Below are 24830 nucleotides of genomic sequence, written 5' to 3' on the forward strand. Positions count from 1 at the left end.
GATTCGTTGCTTGGGAGTGCCCTAATTTAAATATGTCATAATTTTGAGTTTTAATTGGTAAAGTTCTTAAAACATTTGCTAAGCAGAAGCTTCTTTTTTTCCTCCAAAATACTTACATCCTCTTTGAAACACTTAAAGTAACTTTCTGAAGGCTATTGCTACTGTTGGTTTTCGCTTATTTGATACTACCTCCTTAAGGTGATAGGTGCTGTGTTTATTTCACAGATTAATGTCACAGACCCTTTGAGACTGGTATTTGAAAAATACCAGTGAAAACAACTTCAGCAATTGTAATCTTAAACTTAGAGCAATTAAGTTATTACTACGCCTATTTATTAATGAATATTGCAACAGTATTAACTGTTTTAGAATAATTACTTTCTAGTACAGTTGCAGTCTGTGAATACCTAAAACAAGTATGATCATGAGGCGTATTTTGGGATAGAGAAGAATTCGGACAGCTTGAGTATATCAGATTAGCCCTTGCTGTGAAAACTCTTCACCAGTTCATATGCACGTTAAATCCCCTGTCATGACCTTGTGGTTGTGGATGTGTGTTAGCAGCAAGTAATAAAAACCTATGCAAGTTCCTCATATCTGCATCTGGGTAAAGAACATGGTAAAAATGATATGGCTTTTTACTGACTTTCTCATGTATGTGGAGTTCTTAAGGATGAAAATAAAGCTGTAATACAAATGGAAAGGTTTTTTTTTTCTTCGGGTTATTCAGTTGTGGCATTTCAAAATGTTTTTTTCTTGTCTTTGTGAGGTTTCAAAAATGGTGCACTTTAAAGGGAAATTCAGCCTTTTTGCCATTTATATGTTTTATTTTAGGAAGTTCTATGGTAGCCAATATTTGAATGTCTCATAAAAATACATTTCAGCATCTTTAAAATAGTATTTACATTTCACAGACTGCAAAGATTGCTGTGTTACTCATAAATGCTCATTGCAAAGACCAAAAAATACTAGTTACTTTGAATTCTAGGTCTAGCATCTTCACCAGATCATCTGTCCTGGTAGTAGAAAAATAAGTGGAGTATTTCTGTTTGCAAAAGGCCACATGGAAGAATACTTGCAGTTGAGTGGGAAAAGCATAAACTAAGGCAAGCTAAAGAAAAAGAAGTTTAAGCAGAAGAATGTTTAAAATATTTTTAAGGTTGAGGATAAGAAGTAGGAACTTGATACAAACCCTCTTAAGAGAACGTGTGGGTAAAATAAAGCCAGTTTTCACAGCAAACATCTCAGGTAGCTACAAACGCAGAAGGTTAGAGACACACAGTCTGTGTTCTTTGGGGCAAGACATTGTTTGGATTTGAATGAGAGAGATGTCAGGAGATGTTTGGAGAGAGATGTCAGGAAGTTTTGAGATCGAGGTTTTAGGGAAGAATAACTATGAACTGTGGCACAGCATTGGTGGAAAAGATAATACTAAATCAATATTGTTGTGACGAGACCACAAGCCTGTCTGGTGAGTAGAATGTCTGCAGGAAGTGGGAGGACCTCTCACAATCTAAAAATAAGTGTTAGAAAATTGTAAATGCAAGGGTTTAGTGTGGGGAGAAGGCTTGGTGATCATCTGTAAATAAATGGTCCAGATTTCCTGTGCTGTATTACTGTTGTGAGTAAGAACAATTAATAGCCAGCATACAATCAATAAATGTAAAACACAAAATACATATTAGTTTTTTGGATGTTAAACATATTGAAAGTCCTGAGAGGAAAATGCAGGTGCTCTGGAGTGGCTTGAAACTGGCTCGCTTTTAATAGAGAAGCGGTTTTGAACCTGGAAGCTGTAATCCTAAGAATCCAGTATTAACTTATCAGTGAAGTTTAGGCAGTCTTTGAAGCCAATGCTCATATTTATTTGCTCTATTCTCTTTGCATTTTTGATTTTGTGATTTTTTTTCAAGGCAAAGAATACAGAGTGGGTGTTATCAGAGCCAGAGCCAGTTTCTCTACAGCAGAAAACTTCAGAAAATATTCCAGAATGCTGTGAAGGTAGGACTGATTCTTCATTAACAATAAGCTGCACTTTACTGGTAGTCTCTTTGTTTAGGCTCTTTTTACCCTCTTTTAGTGGTTAGATAACCTAAGCATGCTAATAACACAAGAATTTTGGAGAGAAAGGAATTTTTAGAAGGGTTGTACTAGAATGTGTGGGACTGCATGTTCCTTTAATAGTATTTAATAGAAATCCAAATTAAAATTTGATGGAAAAGACTTCAGCTGGATCTTTGGGTGCCTGCTGCTCTTTTAGTAGCTGGCAAAGCTGTGATAGAAATAACTTGTTACACAATATGTATCAAAGAGTACCCTTAGTACAGTGAGTTGTATTTTGGTATTTTAAGCATTCTAAAGAACGTTCTGATATTCTTACCCTTGTTATTCATTATATTTTAGGACCAGAACATGGACCAAGTGTTGATTGCCTTAGTACATCACCAAATGCTGTATTAGGTAATGAGCGTAAGCAGAAGAAGAGAGCAGCCAGTATAGTGTACTTAAATATTCATTTGAACAAAGAATGTATGACTGGGAGGAGTTGTGGAATTATTACCTTAATGTCAGCGTGTGTGGAATACCAGAATTTGTGTTACTACTACTTCTGTTGAGCGGCGTACCCCTAAGAAATGGATTTTAGTTAGTGTTGTTCTGGTTTTATCTATCTTACCTTTGCTGTCCTGGTGAACTTAAATGCTACAGGTATCTAATAAAGGATGCTACAGGTCATCTAATAAAGATGACCATTAACATTTTACACCTCCTGTCAGACTGTTTTTTAAGTTCTGCTTTTAAAGCATACAGGTGGAATAGAGCATTGTGCTGTGATTGGTGGCCTATAATTGATATTAAGCAAAACCATTTTGTACTAATAGGTCAGTCTTTATACCTAGATGCAGTTTTTGATCCCTTTTCTGAGAACTGAACATAAAACTTTAAACTGGAAAAATCTTGTATTTGTAGTACATCTTCCATATCCAGTCTTAATTTACTTGAAACTGAAGAATGTATCATACTACAAGTAAGTAAAAATAAAAAAATGGAGGGAAATAGAATAGAATAAAATATATCAGTGATTTATCATTTTGAGGATCATCCTGCAGGAGCAGGTTTCTAATGATAAAGAGCATTGATTCTCAGCAGCAAAGAGCTAGTAAAGAAGTGGTGGCTGGGTCTAACTTGGTACTTCAAGAAGGCATGCTCTTTATTATTGTTCTTGTATTCACTTGATTTGGTTTGTTTTTTCTTTTTGAGAGTTGGAGGCTAGGAAAAATAGTTAAACGCGTAAACTTTCTTGTTTTGTCATTTGTATCTTTAGCACGTTCTCATAAAACAAGTGCTTTTCTTGTTTGTTTTGGACATCACAATTTCTATGTTACATGAACAATCTCTGTTGTGTGTATGCCTGTTTCCAACTAAATTTCAGCTCAAACCAGTTTTTCTGTGTGTTCAAGCATTCAACAGGAGATGTTGATTGAAAACTTGTGCTTGTGAGAGATTTACTCTGGTTCAGGGTAGCTGTCAAGAAGACACAATACAATGCCCTATAGAACATAGTGCTTCCTGTTAGGATCTTATTAAATATATGAAGATTAAGAGTTGTGTCAAACTTCATGCAGAGCAAAATGACAAGTTCATTTCTTTCTGTGTTTCAAGATTTAAAAAAGCAATAAGGCTGTAACTTTCAAACTGTACCTAGGCAATTGAACAAAGCAGTTAAATTTAGTGATAGAGTATGGTGTCACCTCTGATAATATATGTTTTGTCTGTATCATTGATAGTTTTAAACATAGTCAATACCTTTCTATCCAGGAAACAATTACTGTTGGCAATGCTAGGGGATCAGTTGGACCTCATATCTGTTTCAGAATAGCAATTCCCGCATTCTTGTTCTATTTAGTCACAGGTATCTACAACTGAAAACTGAGCTGTAATTTTATTCCTATTATATATTTGCAAGAGATGGCATATCCTCAGTCAGAGGCATTTACAGCTCTCTTCCCTGTAAGTCAGTTTAGTATCTCGGTTTCAGTGTAGAAACAGTAATGCTTCAAGGCTTTAAAATAAATTCCAAAAAAACTGGTTTGTGGCTGATACTGTGGGAATAATCTGCAGTTCTGGAATTAATGAAATTGTAATGTAATTCAATCCTTGCAGAGAACACCGCCTTCATAAAAAAGAAGCCAAATCAAGCTAAGAAGGGGGTAAGTGTACATAAATAATACATATATTTGTCTGTATTATAGATCTCTGGAAATATGTAGGTTGCAATATGGAAATGTATCATACAGTTTAGCACTAAACAGTACTTGTATCAGTAATGATTTGTGAAACTAAAATAGAACTGAAAACTGTTTCTGTATTAAAACAGCCAGTAGTCTTTGTTTGAAAAATGGATTGTTGTTAAGGTGAAATTGTCTCAAAGGTTACTGTTGTTATATAGTAGACTGCTTCACATCCGTGGGTTGTTTTCTGACCTCAGATAAGTTCCGAGTCTGTTATACATGTGTGTACCTCACTGAACTGTCTAGACTTCCACATGTATATCTGAGTGTCATTTTCTTTGTGCCGTCTGGACCTGAACAGCAGGTGATATCTTTACAAAAATGAGTAAAATAAAAATGTCAAAGCATAGATTGATGTCAAGGTTGGTATCCCACTTTTCTTCAGTTCTTTTCACAGCCACTGTCCCTGGAACTCCACTGGTGCCCTGTAACCTTTCTTTACGCTTACTGATGCTGGGTAACAGGGCTTCTTGAGGCTTTAACCTAAATTATTTGGCATTGAGATCTTTTTGTAGCAAATCCTGAAAACAGAGGGAGTCCCAATGGCACTTTTGAGTGGCTAAATATGCATGTGCAGTATAATCTGTCAGTCTAGGGTGGGTTTGAGACATTCAGATACGTACTTCTGTAGCAGTCTGCTTCTCATACCACATTTGGTTATATTTATAGATAACTTGCAGATGCGTTTAATTCAAGGTAGTGTGAAGATTGTTTACAGACTTGGTTATGCATGGGGCCTTATCTCTTAGGCATCTGGTGTCCATAAAGAAGACATGAGGACAGTTGAGTATCTCAGAATGGTTGCTCAGAGAATGTGATAACTGCATAAGACAACTCAAGTTAGCTAGGGAAAGCTAGGTTTTGAATTTTTGGGTCCTGAGTCCCAAGCAAATAGCCCTAATATTAGGCTATGAGGGTGACAATATGTTCCGGGGAGTACTTCTTTTACTCCTGGTCAATTGCATGGCAAAAGAATATGAAGATTTATTAGAGCAGAAGAGTCATTTAGATTGAAACTTGCTATTTCTCAGTCCCATTAGCGGGCCCTGATATGCAAGAGGAATTTCTTGCCCTGAGTGGTTTATGCAGGTCTCTCCCCTTACAGTAAGAAGAACATAACTGGTTTCACAGGTGCAGGGACAGTTTGTGTAGTGTCAGAGCCTAAAACTATATGTCCGTATGCCAGAGGTTTTACACAAAGACTTTAAAAGGTTAAAAAGTTAGGATAAATATATTGTGAAAATTAATACTGCTGCAGTGTTGCGGATGAGAAATTGAACACACAGGAGACTAAGAACAGCGATTTGAGTCCTGTGTCACCCTCTGAATCAGCATCCTTGAATCTGTTTGTATTTGTAATGATGAGTGGTTTTAAAATCTTTGATAATCAGAATGATAGAATATCTATCTCTGTATTGAAGTAATATGACCTAGATATAGAATTATTTTGAAAGAATGAGTGTTAAACTGGAACCTCTCAGCTGGTGTGTTTATCTAAAAAAGTTTACAGTATTTTGTCACAGACAAAGGTTTATCATGCATACACATATATAGAAAACTTGTATATTATCCTGTGACATTTGACTGCAGAACTAACTAAATTTCTAAGAGTTAGAGGAAGCATGTAGAGGGTAAAATCTTTAAAATTTGCTCCAAGTATTCGTTACTGTTTGCATATTCTCCTGAACAGAATGTAGTGTTTGCTGTTGCTTTTGAAGGTGACTGCTAACAGTTGTTGTGATTCTTTGTTACAATGTTGTAATGGGTTTTTTTTCTGTTTTTCAATAGATCAAGCTTGGTGCCAAGAAAGGTGGTTTGGGGGCACAAAAAGTGAGCAGTCAAAGCTTTAATGAGATTGAAAAACAAGCACAAGCTGTAGATAAAATGAAGGAACAAGAGGATCTTCATAGTGGAAGGAAAACTGAGAAGGAGGAGCCACTGTAAGTATGAATTATATATACAATGGTAAAACATGAAGCCTAATTTCATGTTACTGAACTAATTGTCAACATTGTAACTGCTACCAGAGATTAGTTCATGCAAATAATACTTGCTTGAAAAAAAAAAATCCCCAATGTTGTTGAGTGGGCCAAACAGTAATTCCCCCATTGGCCTTTTTTTGCCATTAAGTGTGTTTCTACAGTTGATGATTTACTGTAGAAACAGAATCGTAGAATGGTTTGGGTTGGAAGGGACCTTGAAGATCATCCAGTTCCAACCCCTCTGCCATGTTCAGGGACACCTCCCACTAGATCAGACTGCCCAAGGCCCCATCCAACCTGGCCTTGAACACCTCCAGGGATAGCTTCCCTGGGCAACCTGTGCCAGTGCCTCACCACCATCGTCGTGAAGTATTTCTTCCTTATGTTTAATCTAAATCTTCCCCTCCAATTTAAAGCTATTCCCCCTCATCCTGTCACTCCATGCCCTTGTAAAAATTCCCTCCCCAGTCCCTTCAGGTACTGCAAGGTCACTATAAGGTCTCATCTGAGCCTACTTTTCTCCATGCCGATATACCCCAACTCCCTCAGCCTGTATGCATAGCAGAGGTGCTACGTTCCTCCGATCATCTTTGTAGCCCTCTTCTGGACCTGTTCCAACAGTTTCATATCCTTCTTCTACTGGGGATTCCAGATGGACCCAATACTTCAGGTGGGGTCTCACAAGAGCGGAGTAGAGGGAAAGAACCACCCCCACCCTGCTGGCCATGCATCTTTTGATGCAGCCCAGGATACAGTTGGCTTTCTGGGCTGTGAGCACACATTGCCAGCTCATGTTGAGCTTCTCATGAATGAGCACCCCCAAGTCCTTCTCCACAGGACGAGTCCAATGATGTATTTTAAAAATAACCTTTGTGTTATTCATATTTAATACAGGAAATAAGGAGACATTCTACAGATACATATGAATAAAATGTGAAATAAATCTAAAATATGTTAGATTTAAGTATTACTGTAGGAGACTCTTGCCTCTTGAACTTTCTTTACCTCATACTAGTCATCTAGTTTATTTTGTGTAGCGAACTGAATACTACTTTAAACAGTCTTTCTAAGAGCATAGGGAACACAGAAATATTCAGCTTTCTTTGTACTTATTTGGTAAGAGTTTTTATGCTGAAGGCAGGGGGTAGCTTACGTATGGCTACAATTGCCTGCTTAAATTTCAGCTATTTTTTTCTGGAAGAGCCTTCATTTTCACCAAAAACTTTTGAATATTTTTGTCTGAGGCCTCTAATCTGTTACTCTGTCTTAATAAATACTCAGCCCTAAAGCTTAAGAGGGTGCTGTTCCTAGTTCTTTCGACTTTGTTTCTCTGCTACAAGTTTCCAGGTTTCAACATTTTGTTGTCATCAAAATTAGACTATTAAAGAGTTAGCTAGTGTACTTACTGTTGTAGAGCTTAACATCCTCTCTTGAGTGTGAAGATGCATCATGGAGAAATTTTGATGCATTTTGAGAAATTTTCTGAATTATTACAGAGTTAGGGGTCCACTTGGAGCTCATGGTACTGAGCTCTTTGGTGTATACTCTCCTCCCTGCTCCTTTTGCTCACTTCTTACAGCCACCACAGAAGTGGATGTTTTGTGTGCATAAGAAATATTAATCACAAGGGGATCACTTATTTTTCCTGAAGTATTTTTACGATAAAGTCACATTCTCAGTGACTGCCAGAAACTACCAGTAGCATGATGAGAGGAATGGGCCATTGAATAACAAGAAAAATTCTTGTTCATTATTATTCTTGAATGATACTATATTTAATGATATAATTCCATTTGGAAGAAAGTCCCCAGTAGTCATTCAGGTTTTGTGTTGGAAGGTGTAGATCTATATAGATCCAAGGCAACCTTTAGTACAAGTTTGCTGCAATCTTTCTGCAGTGCCTAGAGCCCACCCTCTAAAAATATCTGCAAATGTGAGAGGTGCGTATGCACCTCAGTTTATGGGTCCAGTCCCAGTAGAGACCAGATAATTCCATTTCCCTTTAGATTAACCTTCTTGATATTTAACTGTAGATGGCAGTATATACCAAAATTAAAGAAGAGTGAATACTTTTAAAATTGCATTTGCTTCCAACTAATTTGTGTGGTAGTTTTAGTTTTAGAAGCTTGAGAAATGAGTCATTTTGACTTTGTTGTGGGGCAAGAATGGTAGTCTAGGATTTAGAAGGAGAAAGAATCCTGAGACTTAAAATGTGATTGTATAATTGGTACAGAGTTTCTTTATTTTCTGTCAAAAATTACAAAATTGGTCAGTATCTCTATTTGTTTTAATCAACAGCAAATAAAATTTTTGTTGTTCGTAAGGCAGATTTTGTAAAACTGCTGATCTTTCTACTTAAAATGCTGAGTAGATTTTATCAGTAGCAGTTTCAAATTCAGAGAACTCTTCCAAGTTTCTGTGTACTAGTTTTTCCTAAAATGTAAGAATTGATTTAAAATGGCCCTGAACATACTCTGTCTTTGAAGATATATTTTTCTGATTTTATTGGTTTCAAAAGTCATTCCACAGATGTGTCCTGGTTTGTATCTGACTTTTATTGTTATAAGCATCTGAACATAAGTTGTAGTGATTTTTTTTTTTAGTTCTGTCTCCAAATCCTCTGAAAGCCCCAGTCAAAGGATACCTAATCATCAGATGATTGACATGGCTTTCCTCCTTTTCGAAATGCCTCGTCAGTGGAGGAGTTATGTCATGTTCCTTGTAGCAGGCTGATACCTACATCCCTTGTCTGTGAAGGAAGAAGACTGGATGCTGTGTCCTTTTCATTGGAACAGGCTGAGCCACACAGCTCCTGACTTGCAGGAGATGCACTAACCAGGAGAGTGTGAAATTTGGCAGGGGCATCTTATACTCTTGGTTAAAGTTAAGTCTGTGTGCAGTGCACCAGAAAAAGTCAAGCCAGGAAGAGCCTGTTTCAGTAATCAGATAGTTAGGAGACACACTGGAAGAAAATACTCCGTGGTCAAAAACTTATTTTCTTTCCTACTTCTGGACAAAATAGATGGAAAGTTGTAAGGGTTTTCAAACTTAAGTACTTTCTTTGTACTTGCAGCAGGACATGTACCAGCAGCATCCTAAATCTCGTTTACCTTTCTTCTTACAGTGTTAATTTGAACTTTATGCCAGCCACAACTTACAAATTAAAATATTTCTGTGTTGCTGATTAAAATCACTATTTGTATACTTTTTAACTTGACAAATTAAATTTAAGTGGTGTTTCTACAGTTCTGTAATCAAGATTAAAAACCTCTGTCTCCTTTACACTGATGTTAGTGGGAAATACTAAGGTTGTTTTGAGGTATATAAAAGTTCATGACATCGCAGAAACAGTGCTTACTATATCTAAGCTGTGAGAATGTGTCAGATGGCAAAATGTGTTGCCAGCTGTGCAAAAAATAAGTTTTGGATGCTTCAGAGTTTCCATAGTACACAATATATTCCATTTTGAGAGTACAGAGGCTCTTTCCTCCCCTCTTCTGAACCACCCTTTTGGCCACAGGGAGTGGCAGCATCGTTAAAGAAGTATGGTCTGCCTCTAGCACTTGTCTCAAAGAGTGCATTTATAGCAAGTGTTAAAACCACTTGGAGCATGAAGGCGGTGAAGGGAGTGAGACAGCAGGGCTAAGCTACACATTAGGGAAAACATTACTACTATTATGTCATGAGTACCACAGTACTGTAGTACCTCATAGTTGCGTAATTTGACAGTTATTTGGTATCTATAGAATAAGGGCTGTGGAGAAAAGAATTTTTCAGGTTGAGTTAATGGTGAGGCAAAACTGTGTCCTGAACTTGGCAGTAGCATGTTTCACATTTGTTTTGAAAAAGTCTACCTAGTCATACACAGACTGAGGGTACTGCTTAGACAGTCTTCTCTACTAGCTTTCTGCCATCTTTACAGTTGAAATTTAATCCAATTAATAATGAATATTTTCAATGAACACAGAACATATAAAATACAGTGCAATATATATTGTTAATTTTCTATCAATATTATTGGACTGGACGTTCAGTATAGCATTTTACAGGTATATGTTTACTGTATATTTTGTTCTAGCGTATCATCTTTACGGTTGGCCTACAGAGATCTTGATATTAAAACAAAAGAAGAAAAGTTAAATCTGTCTGGTAAGAAGAAAAATGAATTGGAGAGACTTGGCATGGGGTTTGGCAGTAACAGAAGGTATGTGAGCTTCTATAAACTGTATTTTAAATACTTTGGCTTTATGCAGTTATCCTTCATTTTACTTAGGAAAGGGAAAAAGTATACTGAAGTGTGTTATGGAAACTTAAACAATATCATCAAGGGATCTAGGATCTGTCAAGTGGAAGGGGCAGGATTGCTTCTGATAGATTTATTTTCTAACCTGACAGATAGATAGAGTCATAGATGTTAACCTAGGTGTAGGATGTGTGTAGGGGTGCTTGTCTCCATTAGCTAACTGGGGGGAAGGTAGCCAGGATGTTTTCAGTGAACAATACTAATCTAATTATAGTCTCTTTTACAAGCCAAAACTCTGAAAAAGTTACATTACTGTGTTTCCCAGCTGTTGGAATGTTCTGTGTATTCAGCAGTCCTGACACTATTTCAGAGAACTACAATTCAGTTTTCCAGGGCTTTTTTCTTTTTTTTTTTTTCCAATTCCTCTTCTCTTAAATATTTGTATAGCTTGGGCTGTATCAACAAGCTTCAGAAACTAGATTTGGGCTTGGATTTCTTTTTTTAGGACGTGAGCTTTGTCATCTCCTTACATACTTATTTTCTCCCTGTCCCCAGTGGTATTTCTCACTCAGTCACCTCAGATATGCAAACAATAGAGCAAGAAACACCAGCAATTGCAAAGACGAAGAAAAAGTACACTGATGAAGTAGAAGACTCATATTTCTCTTCTAGTTCAAGGTAATGTGAAGCTTTTTGTTTTGCCTGGGGGTGAAGGTACATACAGATTACCTGTTCAAATATACACAAAAATATATATTTGGAACTTAGGATCAAAACAGAAGACAGTTCGAAATATTAACACACCTACCACTCTTTCAGGGACCGACTGAATTGGAAAAGCTGTGAAATAGTTGACCTTACTCTGATGACAGATGTATTTATGAAGATGTATTTCTGAGGAAAATGTAGTTTGACTTATTTTTTTACAGGTTTTGTCTTGTTCAGGGTATGGTCGCTACTTGCATAGACCATTGCCATGTAAGTTTTTATTTGCTGTACTGAATCAAGTGAATTTTTTGTCAGAATGACTGTGTTCATTCTTTTTTTCCCCCTTTTTTTCATTGTGATACTGTCTTCAACTTTCAGTTTAAAATTAAATGTGATACTGTACGTACTACAGTCGCATTAGTTGTTTTAACTGGACACGTGCCAGATGCAAAATCTATAAATATTTTTGAGGTATTCTGTGTTGGATGTATTTTGTAGATGTTTGCATTCTTACTTTGTGGACTTATATGTATTTGAAAATAAAATGTTCAAAAATAATTCAAAATAATTGATGGATTTTTGATCAGAACATGAATTCAATGCAAATTATGCAACACTGCTGCTTGGATGAAGAAGCATTAGTGCTGCAGGCTGTAATTGCAATGAAACAACTGTTTCTGGGCTGATAGAAACAGATGTTGCTTTTTTAAACTGCCTTGATTGGATTGGTGCCACAGAAACATGAAAAAGTGTACCTAATTACATGTAGACAGGAGAATAAAACCAAAAAAGTGTTTGTGTCATTACTTTGTAGTGTAATCAGTAGAGTCAGAAATGCAAATGTGGTACCAAGTAAACTGGCAACAGCTTTGTAAAATAAAACATATATTTTCAGTGCTTTTCTGTTTGTTCCTTGAAAAGCAGTGTTACTGCTCTCAAATTATTCATAAGCCTACTAGCAGGCAAAGGATGAATTATAGAAGAAGCTTTTTAATGTGTTTTGGTTCAGTAATTAGAAGATATATTGTAACCTAGCTGTTTCTAGTTACAGCAGTGGTAGAATCTAATTGGAGTTGGTATTCATTCTCTTTAAAGAAAGTATAAAGGCAGATTGTTGGATTTAGTAAGATTTGTAATATTATCCTTTATTCTAAGCTGTGAATTTGAAGTAGAGGTAAAGTAATTTTAATATCATATTAGTGCATGCCCAAAAGCAAAATTATAATGCTGGATATTAGAGTGCTGATAAGAATCTGTAAGTTAAGCAAGCTAAATGTCACAAGGTTTAGATATATAAATGAATCCTCTCAAAATCCTTGAATTTTAATGTTTCTTTTTGATACAACTAATAAAATCTTTATTAATATAACAATAGAAAATTTTGTTTTCTGCTAAATGCACTTTTCTTTCTCCCTCTGTCCCACCCAAATACCGAAGAAATATTTTCAAAGTTATGAAAATCTGAAAGGGAAGGATGGAGAAAATAAGTAATTTTTTTCAAATCAGCTCTTGTAGTCACTGCCCCATAGTGGGCAGGAGTAAGAGTGTTGCTATGTAGTACTTCCCTTGTAGGTTGTGTACTTCCTGTGTAGCTTCTACAGTCTGCTACCATGGGAACATAAGACATGGAAAATGAGAAGTCAAGCCAAAAGAAAATGACCCTTGTTGTAGGAAAGCATGTAACGCCTTGCCATAGTTCTAAGCTGCTGTTAGGGAGGAATTTGGAATACCAACTACTTTCTGGTGCTGTACCACTCTTGTCTGGGAGTTTCTGCTTTCCTTTTACTTATTTTACACGTCGTATTGCACTGAAAACAATGTAAGCTCACAGGAACAGTTGAAGATTGAATTGGTGTAGTGCCCCAAAAAGTAGATTCTGTGATTTTCCTTTCTTTTCAGCTTTCACCTATGACTCTTATTTTGAATTTCCCACCTGTGTCCAATAGGTGGAGGAGGTGAAAAGCCTCATTTAGCAGGAAAAAATCTCTTCAGGAATATGCTAGGTGTAACATTCACCCTGTGGGCTGATATTACGAAGACGAAAGTTGCATTGCAGTCAGTTCTTTGCTCAGGACACTAAATGTGCTTCCCTTTGTCTGTCAGTAGAGAAGGAGAGAGACTCCTGCTTTTTGTAGTTCATTCCAGCTCTGTCCCTGCTGTTTTACATGTGCAGAGTTAGGAGAATTCACAGCTGAAGGTGTCACATTTCTTATAAATTGTAGAAACAATGTCCTGACTATTCATGACACAAACATGGAAAATGTTTTCGTTAGAGATACTTTTCACAAAATACAGATGCAGATTTGATATCCCTTGCTTGTTCTATTGAGTGATAGCATTCTGCTAGCCTGTAAGTTGTTTTGATCATCTTACTCACTATCCTGGCCATATCCAAACTTTAGGAAGGTTTATTTAACCATAAAGGGAAATTCTTAATCTTTGGCATTTAAATAGGTTGCTTTTTTGTTTGTTTGTTTGTTTTTTTCTTCAGATATTTTCCATATAAGTTTAGTAATGTGTAGGTAATCAAAGGGAAAAGGTCAAGATAAGCTACCACTGGAACTGACAAACATGCTTCATTTCTTTTTTTCCTTTTATTTCTGTTGTGTTTTCCCTGCAGTTTTGCTATGCAAGAGAAGATTTACTAAATTAAGACTCACTTTTAAGAAATATATTTAGCATTGTTTTAATAAAACATATTGCAATGGTCAGAGATATTTGATACTAATATTTGTATTAAAAGTATATATAGGGAACCAGAGACAAGAGCTTTCCTTACTGCTCTGAACTGCTGCTTGATGCCTCAGAAAATGGGAGCAGATACTCTCCTTGTGTCACTTGCAGATTGACTGACATGGAATTGTGAGATGTGCCACTGTAAGCCCCTTAGAAAACTTTGCCCCATGTGAAAACGCAGCACAATTGAATACCATGGGTTAGGTGCTCTTGGATCTCTGGAGTGTTCAAAATGCCTTGAAGATCATGGTGGCATTTTTTATAGCTGGTTTCTTAGTACAGAGCATCAAGAGCACCAACTGTTGTAGGATCATCATGCTCACAGGGTCCATGCTGAAGTTTTCCCAGCTTCTGAAGCTCTTAAACCAGCTAAGTGTATTGACAGTGTTCTTCCCAGTGTTTAGTTGGACACTAAAGTAGAAATAATACCTTGATTTGTTGGTTTTGATGGGACCAGGTCTTACGGGCAATCTGTGGCATGTTCATGACCACATCCAGCCTAAGAAAGGCTGAACTTTTCATCCAGTTAGCTATGTGTGCAAAAACCAAAAAATCTGGATTCAACTGCACAAAGATTCTAACCAATATTATGTAATCTGAATAATCACTGACAACTACTGTTGTGCTGAAAATGTCATTGCTAGTGAGCACTTATTAAAGCAATCTTTATTTAAAAATATAAACTTCCTACTTTTTAAATGCTTGTTTTTCTTTCTTTTATTGTAGGTACTATGATTGTTCAGATTTGAGGAGCGGTACTTTCTCTAAATGGGATGACAGTACAGATTCTTTTTGGAAGAAAGAAAATAACAGTAAAGATGTTGATGTAATGTTAACTTCAAAAAGTACAGGATTTTCAGACAGGTATACAAAGAAAACCTAGCTGATTCTTGTACAACAAGCCCAAGTGTGTTAATACAATTTGAGTCTTGGTTGTAGCAGTTGGATTTTTTTTTGTTGTACTGGGAAAACTCAGTAAAGGCACTTTCTGGCTGAGTTTCTTCAGTAAGCTGAATTTCCTGTTTAGTTATTTACATTTTCAGCACTGTTTTGCTTAGTGCTTTAGAATATATGTACTGGAGGTAATTTCCAAAGTGTTTCAGAAAAAAAATAGACAAAAGATATGGAGAGAAACTCAAATATTTGCACTGCTCTTAAGAACGTACTTGCTTAACTCGCTTTGTTTAGTGCCTAATGAGCCAAGCAGAACCCAGTTACCAATTGGATGAAACTGTAGGGTACTCTGCTTTCAGGATAAAGGTATTGAAGATACTTGCAAACAACAGGTCTGATTGTTGTGATGATAAAAATGAAATAATTTCTTCTCTGAAAAGTGTGTTTTTATCTTAGTAATCAAGTGGAAAATAGAAGAATGAAGGATTTTGTGTCCTTAGTGGGTGTTATGTGCTTCTGTTCTTATTAACTGGGCTTTCATTTACCTGTCCAAAGCAATTTCTGCACTTAAATACAACTTTTTTTTTTTTACACACAAATATGTTCTAGTGTTTCCTAAAGACTGGACCAGTGATGTGTATTACAAAAGATAGGGGTTCATGTCCATAAAGCTATTACTTCCTTATTAGAATACATTTCTTTTTTAAAAAAAAAAAAACAAAGAGGAACAAAATGTAGGTATTGAATATGTGTTTGATGCGGAAGGCAGTGACAGTTCAAAGGATGTTGAACCTTTTTGTATTATTATGTTTAAACCTGAATTTTGCTGACTTGTTTTTGAGGTTTGTAGAACTATTCTGTTGTTAACATAATTTTGACTTGCTTTTTAAATGAATTCTGAAAATCAAGGTACAGGATAAATTACTTTGAAATACTGTACATTCACTGTCTAGTAAACGTATCACTGGGATTTTATGCGCTGCAATATTGACTTAGTTACCTGAATTTCTTTATACTGGCTTCAAACTGATATAGTTTTTATTTAAAAAAATAATCACAATTATACTTCGAGACTTCACAGAACCAAGATGATAGTACCTTTTGTTTGATCTATTGCATTCTGCCACAATATAAATAAAAGTTATCCCTGCTAATACAGTTTATTTTTCTCTTAGGCCAACGTCTCGTCGTAAGCCTGAATGTGAACTGTCTTTAAACACAGATGAGGCACAAAAAAAGTTTGGCAATGTAAAAGCAATTTCATCAGATATGTATTTTGGAAGGCAAGATCATGATGATGTAAGTAGAAAACAATGATAAATGGTTTTGAATGTTAAAATATTCTTTGACTATAAACATGATGTTCTAGCATAAAGAGAAGGCAATAAGAAGTTAAAATTGGTAGAATTAGTAAGCTTATAGGATTATGTCCACTTGAATATTTGTTTGATAGGAATGTACAAGTCTCTGATGACTCTTGATAGCTTAAAAGTTCTTAAGGAGTTGCTGCTCAAGTAGGACCTCACCTCCAGCATCATTCTGCTCTGATAGAAGTGGTAGACTATGGTTCAGCAGTCTTTATTTTTGAAAGAATCAGCCTGATGCTGGGTGAAGGCTTACTTCTTTTGTTCTAAGTACCCAAACTGATGCTAACAAACCATTGTTAAAACATCTGTCTCCTCTGTATTTGTTACATGGAAACATTATTGCTATTGTAAGTTTAAGCAAGCAATAAATGGTTCAACAAAGGACATGTAATTGAATCAGCCTAGGAATGAAAGCCAGATTATTATTAAGTTACCTATTGGAGGTGAGGCATCATTTTTAAAAACTTATTTTTATTCAAAAATTAACAATGTAAACAGTAATGTAAAAAAATATAACTAATGTATTCCCATTCTGACAGAACTCGGAAAAAGTTGGATTACAACATTGTGATTAGAAGCGCTAACATGATGCTAACTGCAGTGCTTTTTCCGTATCCTTCCAAACCATTTCACATTTTTTAGTTGTTTTTAATAGCTGTGTAGTTCATTCTCTGCCTTTTCAGCAGTCCTGTTTTTAGAGTAGCTAGCAGTGAGTAGGTGTCTTGGTGTTGCAATGGTAAATGTCACTCTTTGATCAACTCAGAAATTAGTTGAGATGGTGACAAACTCACTATATAAGTCATGTGAAAGCGATGAAAAGGAAACAGCTTTCAGAATGGTCAACTTCAGCTGGATTTGTATGTTCTTAAACCATATCTGTAATCTCAGGAATTACCTGACGTCACCTTCAAAAGATGGCAGCGTACTATGACAATACTTTTTCCTCTCAAATTTTTCCTAGTATGAAGCAAGGGCTCGACTAGAAAGGCTTTCTGGAAGCTCCTCTATAAGTTCAGCTGACTTGTTTGAAGATCAGAAAAAACAACCAGCAGGTACGTATTGAACATAATGAGAAACTGTAGCATGCAGGGGGAAATACTATGGTGCTCTGGTTCTAGTTCCACTATCAGCAAGCTGTCACTGTATTCTTCAAGAAGGGTGCTAAGTGCATTATGCATTAGTATTGCTAATAGGTCAAACAAGCATAACAAGTGTAGTCACAGTTTCTTTTAAGAAAATAATTTATTAAATGTCATGGTCTATATTTTCTGTTCAGCATGTTCAGTATTTTATACCTTTTATGTAAATATGCAAATTATAGACTATCTACATTGTAAATAATTTTTATCAAGGGAAAATGTAATATTTTGTTATAAGAACAAATGAATTAACACCTAAATTGACAGGTAGATGTTCTTATATGTTAAAATAAATAACTTAAATATTTCTATATGTGAAAATAGCTGTCATAATAATATTTACTGTAAGGAGAATTTTTAATAAGTGCTAGTGGCCTTGAAATTCCCATGTAATATGTTGCATAGCATATCCATTCATCAGGATATCTGCTTCTAACACTGGTCTTGCCAAATTGGTTTGTCTGTTTAAAAGTTTTGTTGAAACACCTTATACTGGAGAGTTCATCAAATTAGAAAGGAAGAAGTATTAGATTAGATTGTCTCTAAAGTAGCCCCTTTAGGCTACTGAAAATCTCTTATGTTTTTTTGCCAATACGCTTTTTGGATAGTGCGATAATGTGAAATAGAAAAGGTAAGAAATACTGGAAAATGTTGTTGACCCGATTAGCTGGCTTTCATTTTGTAACTTGTGAAGAAATGGAAAAAAGAATTATTGAAGAACTTGAAATCTGTGAGTAATTATATAAATAGGCTGGAAAAGCAAACAGTATGTAGCATCTGATTTTAGTTTGGAGAAGTTGGAATTAAAAAAGCCATGTGACTGTTCAATTTTGATCCTCTGAAACCAAGTTTTGAATACACTGGCGAAAAAACTCCTCTTGCCAGTTACTTAAGGTGGATTTTAGTCAATTGAAATGTGAAAAAAAAAAAAAAAGAGAGGAGGAGATATAAAGCAGAAGTCACAGTAAGTTACTTGGTCACTTGAAAGAGTGTTTGCAACATGATGTTATACTACTGATTAAAAAAGATGATGGGAACATAAAGAAATGGTGTTTCTGAATTTGAAAACTACAATGTTTTCAGTAGTATTTGGGATAGTGATAACAAATATTTTTCATCTGTCTGTTGTTGAATTGTACTTTTTTATCCTTTTTGTTGTCTTGCATATGAATTATTCTGCATGGAATTAATTTTTCCTTTGTGTAATATGTGTGGGGTTTTTACACAGTAAAAATATAAGAGAACGAACTAGGAAAAGGTAAATTTAAGTTAAAGATGGAGCAAATTGTGTGTATATATGAATGTACCTTTCTATGTACACATACATATATATATATGTGAAAAAATGCTCATCCTGTTCTGAATAAGGATATTTACAGGCAATTATATGATGTTTACTATGCGTATGTAGGTAGTGCACATGTAATTGATTATCACTAACCACACAGAAAGGTTCTTGGGGCTTGCAGGGCAGTGCAGAGGTTCTTAATAATGAGATGAAAAATACCTGCCTGAGTCTCAAGGTTGGTTACTCTCTGTGACTAGCATGTAACCCAACAGTAAATGTGAAGTTATATTACAAAGGCTAAACTGCTGCTAAATTTTTTTTGGTTATTAACTGTTCTAAAATAACAGTAAAAAATGTACCAGGAATTATGAGTTTGTATATTATAAATTACCACTATATTCAGTCTATAAAATCTTCTTTCCAGCATGTTTTTCTGTTACACCCCCACCCCAAAGACTATCTTTTGACAACAGCCCTTCATGAAAGAATTTTCTGTACTGATAGCTTGTCTGATGTTGAATTAATGCCAAGGCCATCATTAGTTCCATAAAATAAAGGTAATCAGGAGACCAGAGGCTGGCAACAAAAATGCTGCTATAATTCTGGGGTCCTTGCCAGTATAAAATGTCCTTTGAATCTAAAGTTGTTTTCATGAGCTGAGATTTTGGGGGAGAACAAAGATGCGTGCTTTTGTACAGAATGCTGTAGCGACTGCTTACAAAAAAAAAAAAGGTGTTTGCAAGGAAATGCTTTTACTTTGCATTATTTCAGACCTGTTTTTCATGAAAGGTGGCATGTCAGATGACTGAATTGCAGATGCTGACTTTGAAGTAAATTGCAAGAAAAGGAGGTGTTTTTCTGTCTCATTTACAAGACATTTTTCAGACAACCTTACATCACCAGAAAAACAGGAGAAAATTCATGAGGCTGAGAAGTTATTATAGCTTTTCTCAGGTTATTTATGTCTGCAAGTTTTTTTCCGTGACTCTCTCTTTAATAACAAAAAATACTGAAGCATTTGGTAAGTAGAACAGATTGTAAGGAAGTTAAAGTTACAGTTCAGAAACAGAGCTATCTTAGTGACAGTGAAATTTTTGAAATACTCTAAAGAAGTGTGCCCATGCGTTGTGGGAACAGCTACTAGTCAGCTTTAAATAATGGAGTGGGAAGCTCTTTGAATGTGGCTATGCATCTTCCACTATGAACCAGCCGCTTAGCCTAGGTAAATCAAGTTATCTACAGCAATGTTTGCCTCAGCCAGCTAACAAGGTAGGCGCCTTTAATTCCCTATGAAAACAGGAGCTGCAGGTTCTCTCTCTAATTCTCCTCCACTCTTGTTTAAAAAGAAAAAAACTGAGAAGAAAGGCTGCCAGTGTGTAGCCATGTTCTGTATGGAGATGCTGTCATAAGAGGTTAGAGGTGTGCAGGTCGTGGAATCGACGGCTGGAAGAGTTTGTGCGAGGTTCAGTAACTGCTCACAAGTTACCAGTTGTGTCCCAAATGATCATGACTATCAGTTGGCTATGTAACTAAATTAAGGCTACAGATTGCAGTCTGCATTTTTAAATGGTCTATGGGATGCTTCCTCTTAGGACTCCCACTTATTCCTGAGATCATAGTTCTGTGATGCTGGTTTACTGCCATTTGTGGCTTTTATAGCATCAGGTACTTTATATTAAGGCATGCCAGTAATTCTTTTCAGAAATGAGTGGGTGATTGTAATTGTTAGCATGTTAATACTTACACAGTTAGTTTGAAACATCTTTGATTTCTGTTATCTTTAGGCCTATGCTTTTCATAATAGCAGTAGAGCTAACAGTAGCCAACTATACTGTCTTTAAGAAAGGCTGCATTGCCAGCTTTGTTTTGGAATGTTAAAACTCACTTATCTTTACTATGGTTTCTATAGTATTTTCCAAGCCTCATGTGTAGCGATGCAAAATGTGTGTGCATATACACCATGCATAACATCCATACGCATGAATAGGCCTCATCACTTCAGGGACCACTGAAGTGCATTCATCTTTAAATTGCAAGGTAGTAACAGTTGTTTAGGATACAAAACAAATAATCTGCAGCAGATTGAAAGTGCAGAATAAATAATATATTATCTAAACATTAATTACTCAGCTGGGAATACAGAATGTAGAAGATGACACTCTAGGTGGAATTCTGAACTACTGAAAAAAATTAGAAGGAAGATTAATATAAAAAAATTGAGATTTATGCCTGGTGTCTTCTACAGTATCGATCAGATACTGGTATTTAGTGCTCCTGGTAGCATAGTGTACTTCAGGGAGAGGGGGGAAAAAACCATGCTTTTAATAAAAAAATCTGTTTTCTTCTTGTGAGTGTTTGTGTTCTCCTTTCAGGAAGCTACAATATTACAAACGTCTTGCCTTCAGCTCCTGACATAGCTCAGTTTAAACAAGGAGTGAAATCAGTGGCTGGAAAACTTTCTGTACTTGCTAATGGGGTCATGACATCTATACAGGTTAGTTAAACCATTACAAAACATTAACCATCAGTTAAAGTCTTTTTGTAGGGATTTAGTATTATGGATCCTGGTGTTGAATGATTCTCACCAGATGATGAAAGATCATCTAGTTGATGAAAGTTCCATCCCCCCTGCCCATGGCACCTCACAGAATCACAGAATCACAAGGTTGGAAAGGACCCATTGGATCATCGAGTCCAACCATTCCTAAAACTCCCTAAACTATGTCCCTCAGCACTTCATCCACCCGTTCCTTAAACACCTCCAGGGAAGGCGACTCGACCATCTCCCTGGGCAGCCTGTTCCAGTACCCAATCACTCTTACTGTGAAGAATTTTTTTCTGATATCCAACCTGAACCTCCCCTGACGGAGCTTCAGGCCATTCCCTCTAGTCCTGTCCCCTGTCACTCGGGAGAAGAGGCCAGCTCCCTCCTCTCCACAACCTCCTTTCAGGTAGTTGTAGAGAGTAATAAGGTCTCCCCTCAGCCTCCTCTTCTCCAGGCTAAACAACCCCATCTCTCTCAGCTGCTCCTCGTAAGACTTGTTCTCCAGCCCCTTCACCAGCTTTGTTGCTCTTCTCTGGACACTCTCCAGAGCCTTCTTGTGGTGAGGGGTCCAGAACTGAACACAGTATTCGAGGTGCGGTCTCACCAGTGCCGAGTACAGAGGGACAATAACCTCCCTGGACCTGCTGGTGACCCCATTTCTGATACAAGCCAAGATGCCGTTGGCCTTCTTGGCCACCTGGGCACACTGCTGACTCATGTTCAGTCGGCTGTCAACCTCCCACCAGATCAGGCTGCTTAAGGCCCTCTCCAGCCTTGAATGCTTCCAGGGATGAGGCATCCTAGAGATTAACCATAAAGTTCTTGGAAGTGCTGGTCAATTTTAAGACTTTAAGAATTAAACTACCATTTATTTTACAAATGTAAGCAAAACTAATTTATGTGAATGGAAAGCATATTCATGTCTCTCTCATTTTTACTTTCCTAGGATCGATATGGTTCATAACATCTTTTGTATCAACGTAATTAAGTACACTAAAGAAAGATTTCTCTTCAGATATAGAAGAAATCACACTGCTGATTCAAGTGATGGTTGCCTTAAGACTGTTGATGTTTTTACCTGTTCCAGCATATTTGTTTCCTTGTGCAACTTTCTGGCTCAGAGGCCTCTTCTTACTGCTATTTCACCTTTACAGAGCAGAAATCTTGTAGCAACTTGTTACATTGCATATGCTTTTTCTATCCTCTCCCCCTACTCCTTTAGAGTTTTCTGTTTCTTAATGATGTTAATGTTAGATATTGGAAGCTTTTATTTTATTACTGGTTTTAGCTGTAAGACAGGAAAGAGAAAGAAAGATGAACATGTACATTTGAAGTGAGGCTTCCTAATAGAAACCTCAGTGCGATTGCATCCTTACTCACCAGATGTAACTTGTCTTCTGTCTGTCTTGCAAGCTGTGGAGAAGAAAATCTAAATTAAGCATATGCTGAGGTAGTATTTAGTGGACTGTAGCAAAATGTTTAATTAAGTTAAACCTGCGTGTATCAGAAAGTAGAAGCTCTTGCAGTCATAAATTGGTGTTCATTAAAATGATGGGGGATTACTGTTTTAAAACAATATTCCTGTTAAAAAGTGGTATGCTTAGATGTGAGGTATGGGCAAAGACAGATGGTATATAGAACAGTGGATTTCATCTTGTCATGGGAACAATCTATTTATTCTTAGTTTTGAAAGTTACAAAAACCTGCAATATAGAATCCTTAAGTGCTTTTTAAAAATCTGTATTGTGTACGAATTGAAAAAAAAAAAGAAATATATAAAGGGCCTAACAAAGTAGTTCATTAATTTGTTAATAACGTTTAGAACAGTCTTATTAGTTTTTTGATCAATTATGAACTATTGAATGATTAAATAGTGCGGCTGTGTTTTAGACAGTCTAGAATTTATTGCTGATGACATCCTGTGTAAAAATTATTTTGACCTTAAAGAAAAAAACTTCACAACCAAGAATGATCTCAAGCTAATTCTGTTCTGTAACTTCATTTCTTAATTTCAAATTTGTAAATTGCTGATATCTAATAAAAACAATTGATATAAACTCAGTGGTCTCATTTTCAGAGTTGTAATATACCAAGTGTCCAGTGACCTACAGAAGAGCTGCTCCTCCAATAACTAGGCTGCATATTTAGGCATTTGTGTATGGGTGGAGTTTCTTGAATTGGAACAGTGAAGTATAACAAAATGTAGCTCCATTCCCTTCCATGGTTTCTTATATGTAACAATGTAGGTGAGATCACCTACACTGAAATAACTGTGTGGTTTTTAATGTATTCTTGCAGTAGAGCAAAACATTCCCAGATGCAAAAATATATTAAAAAATATATATATTTTAGTACAAAATAAGAAATTCTAGGAGGGAGCAGTTATGGGGTTATCTTAAATGCCTTAAAACACATCCAACTCTCTAGCAGATGTATAAACTTTTTCCTCTTCACTGCAGTCTGATGATTACACCACAGAATTCTCTTACAGTTGAACAACAATTCGGTGTTTTCAAGAAATATTAAACATAAACTGGATTTGTTGCAGATTCTCTGTGGCAGCCTGTGTATTGCTAATGCATTCTCTTGATGTCGTCTTCTCGTACTGGCTGGATGAATAGCTCTAGACCCACAAGACAACTTTGTGTCTTTTGTAAACCCATGAGGTATCACTGTGTGTCATCAAATCGAGGTGGGGAGGGTTTGCCATGTACACTGGAAGAGCTAGCTGTAACTCCTCTAGTCTCCCAGGACTTCAGGGTGCCATGGCACCTCTGATCCTGCAGGATTTGATTGGATTGGATCAAAGGGAGAAAAAATCTAAACCTAAAATTAGGTTTGCATTCCTGCTTTCTTATGTGTCCTTTTCCTTTCTCTCATCTTTTATCTGCAGATGCATCTGCGTGCCTCTGGAAAAGAGGCAAATGACCAATGCTGCTGCAAGCATCACCAGTTTTAGAATATGTGATAAAACCGTGTACTGGATCTGGTTTCATAACAAGTTTTCAAGTGAAACTTGGCATTGATTAGGAGTCATGTTTTATTGCAGTTCTTCCCTTATTCTTCTCTTAGTACCATTATACATCTTGCTTTTTCAAAGCTGAAACTGAGTGACAGAAGCAGCAACTGCGAAGCATTCGAGTTAAGCCTTCCTCTTGTTTAATTCCAGTAAGGATGTTGCATATAAGGAGAGGGAAAAGAGGATTATTTAATACTTTATATTCCAGAGAGTTTATTTTTGTAGGTTAAATTGAAAGGGTTAGAAAAATGTTTAAAGTTAGTTGTTAAAACACCAGAACCAGCATTCAGTCAAGGTAGAGACCTGTACTTCCCTTCCCTGAGTAAACTGTGAAGAGAATCTTGTTACCATCTGGTATTCTTGCTTTCTCCAAAATGGGAAATACTCAATGCTGTCATTCTGGTCTGCTTCACATCAGTTTATTCCACTGCTGGGAGAAGCAGTTCCAAAGCCAGTTTGATGCTGGTTTGAGCTTTTTATTAAAGAAGGATTTTGTAGTGTAAGAGTGGGCTGAGTGACTCCTTAGCAAAGGAGTCTGTAAACATTGCTTTAGCCTTGTGTATTTTAACACTGCTCTTGTCCTGTTCTTGAGTCAAGAAGGTCTGACTGTCAGTGTAACA

At 36.4% G+C, this 24830-nt stretch overlaps 1 protein-coding gene across 1 annotated transcript in view; it reads left to right on the top strand.

Moving 5' to 3' along the window:
• The window catches only part of ARFGAP3 (ADP ribosylation factor GTPase activating protein 3), a 36372-nt gene extending 13145 nt beyond the window's left edge, over positions 1-23227 (top strand). The window contains exons 6-16 of the mRNA XM_054050261.1: positions 1914-2001; positions 2404-2460; positions 4162-4208; positions 6078-6229; positions 10350-10475; positions 11070-11192; positions 14685-14822; positions 16028-16151; positions 17181-17271; positions 21019-21140; positions 22138-23227. Coding sequence (XP_053906236.1) covers positions 1914-2001; positions 2404-2460; positions 4162-4208; positions 6078-6229; positions 10350-10475; positions 11070-11192; positions 14685-14822; positions 16028-16151; positions 17181-17271; positions 21019-21140; positions 22138-22155 — 1086 coding nt within the window. The 3' untranslated portion in view covers positions 22156-23227. The remainder of the gene's footprint in view (positions 1-1913; positions 2002-2403; positions 2461-4161; positions 4209-6077; positions 6230-10349; positions 10476-11069; positions 11193-14684; positions 14823-16027; positions 16152-17180; positions 17272-21018; positions 21141-22137) is intronic.
• The last annotated feature ends 1603 nt before the right edge of the window (positions 23228-24830 follow it).

The sequence above is a fragment of the Cuculus canorus genome, chromosome 1, assembly GCF_017976375.1.
Source record: "Cuculus canorus isolate bCucCan1 chromosome 1, bCucCan1.pri, whole genome shotgun sequence".
NCBI classification, from domain to species: domain Eukaryota; kingdom Metazoa; phylum Chordata; class Aves; order Cuculiformes; family Cuculidae; genus Cuculus; species Cuculus canorus.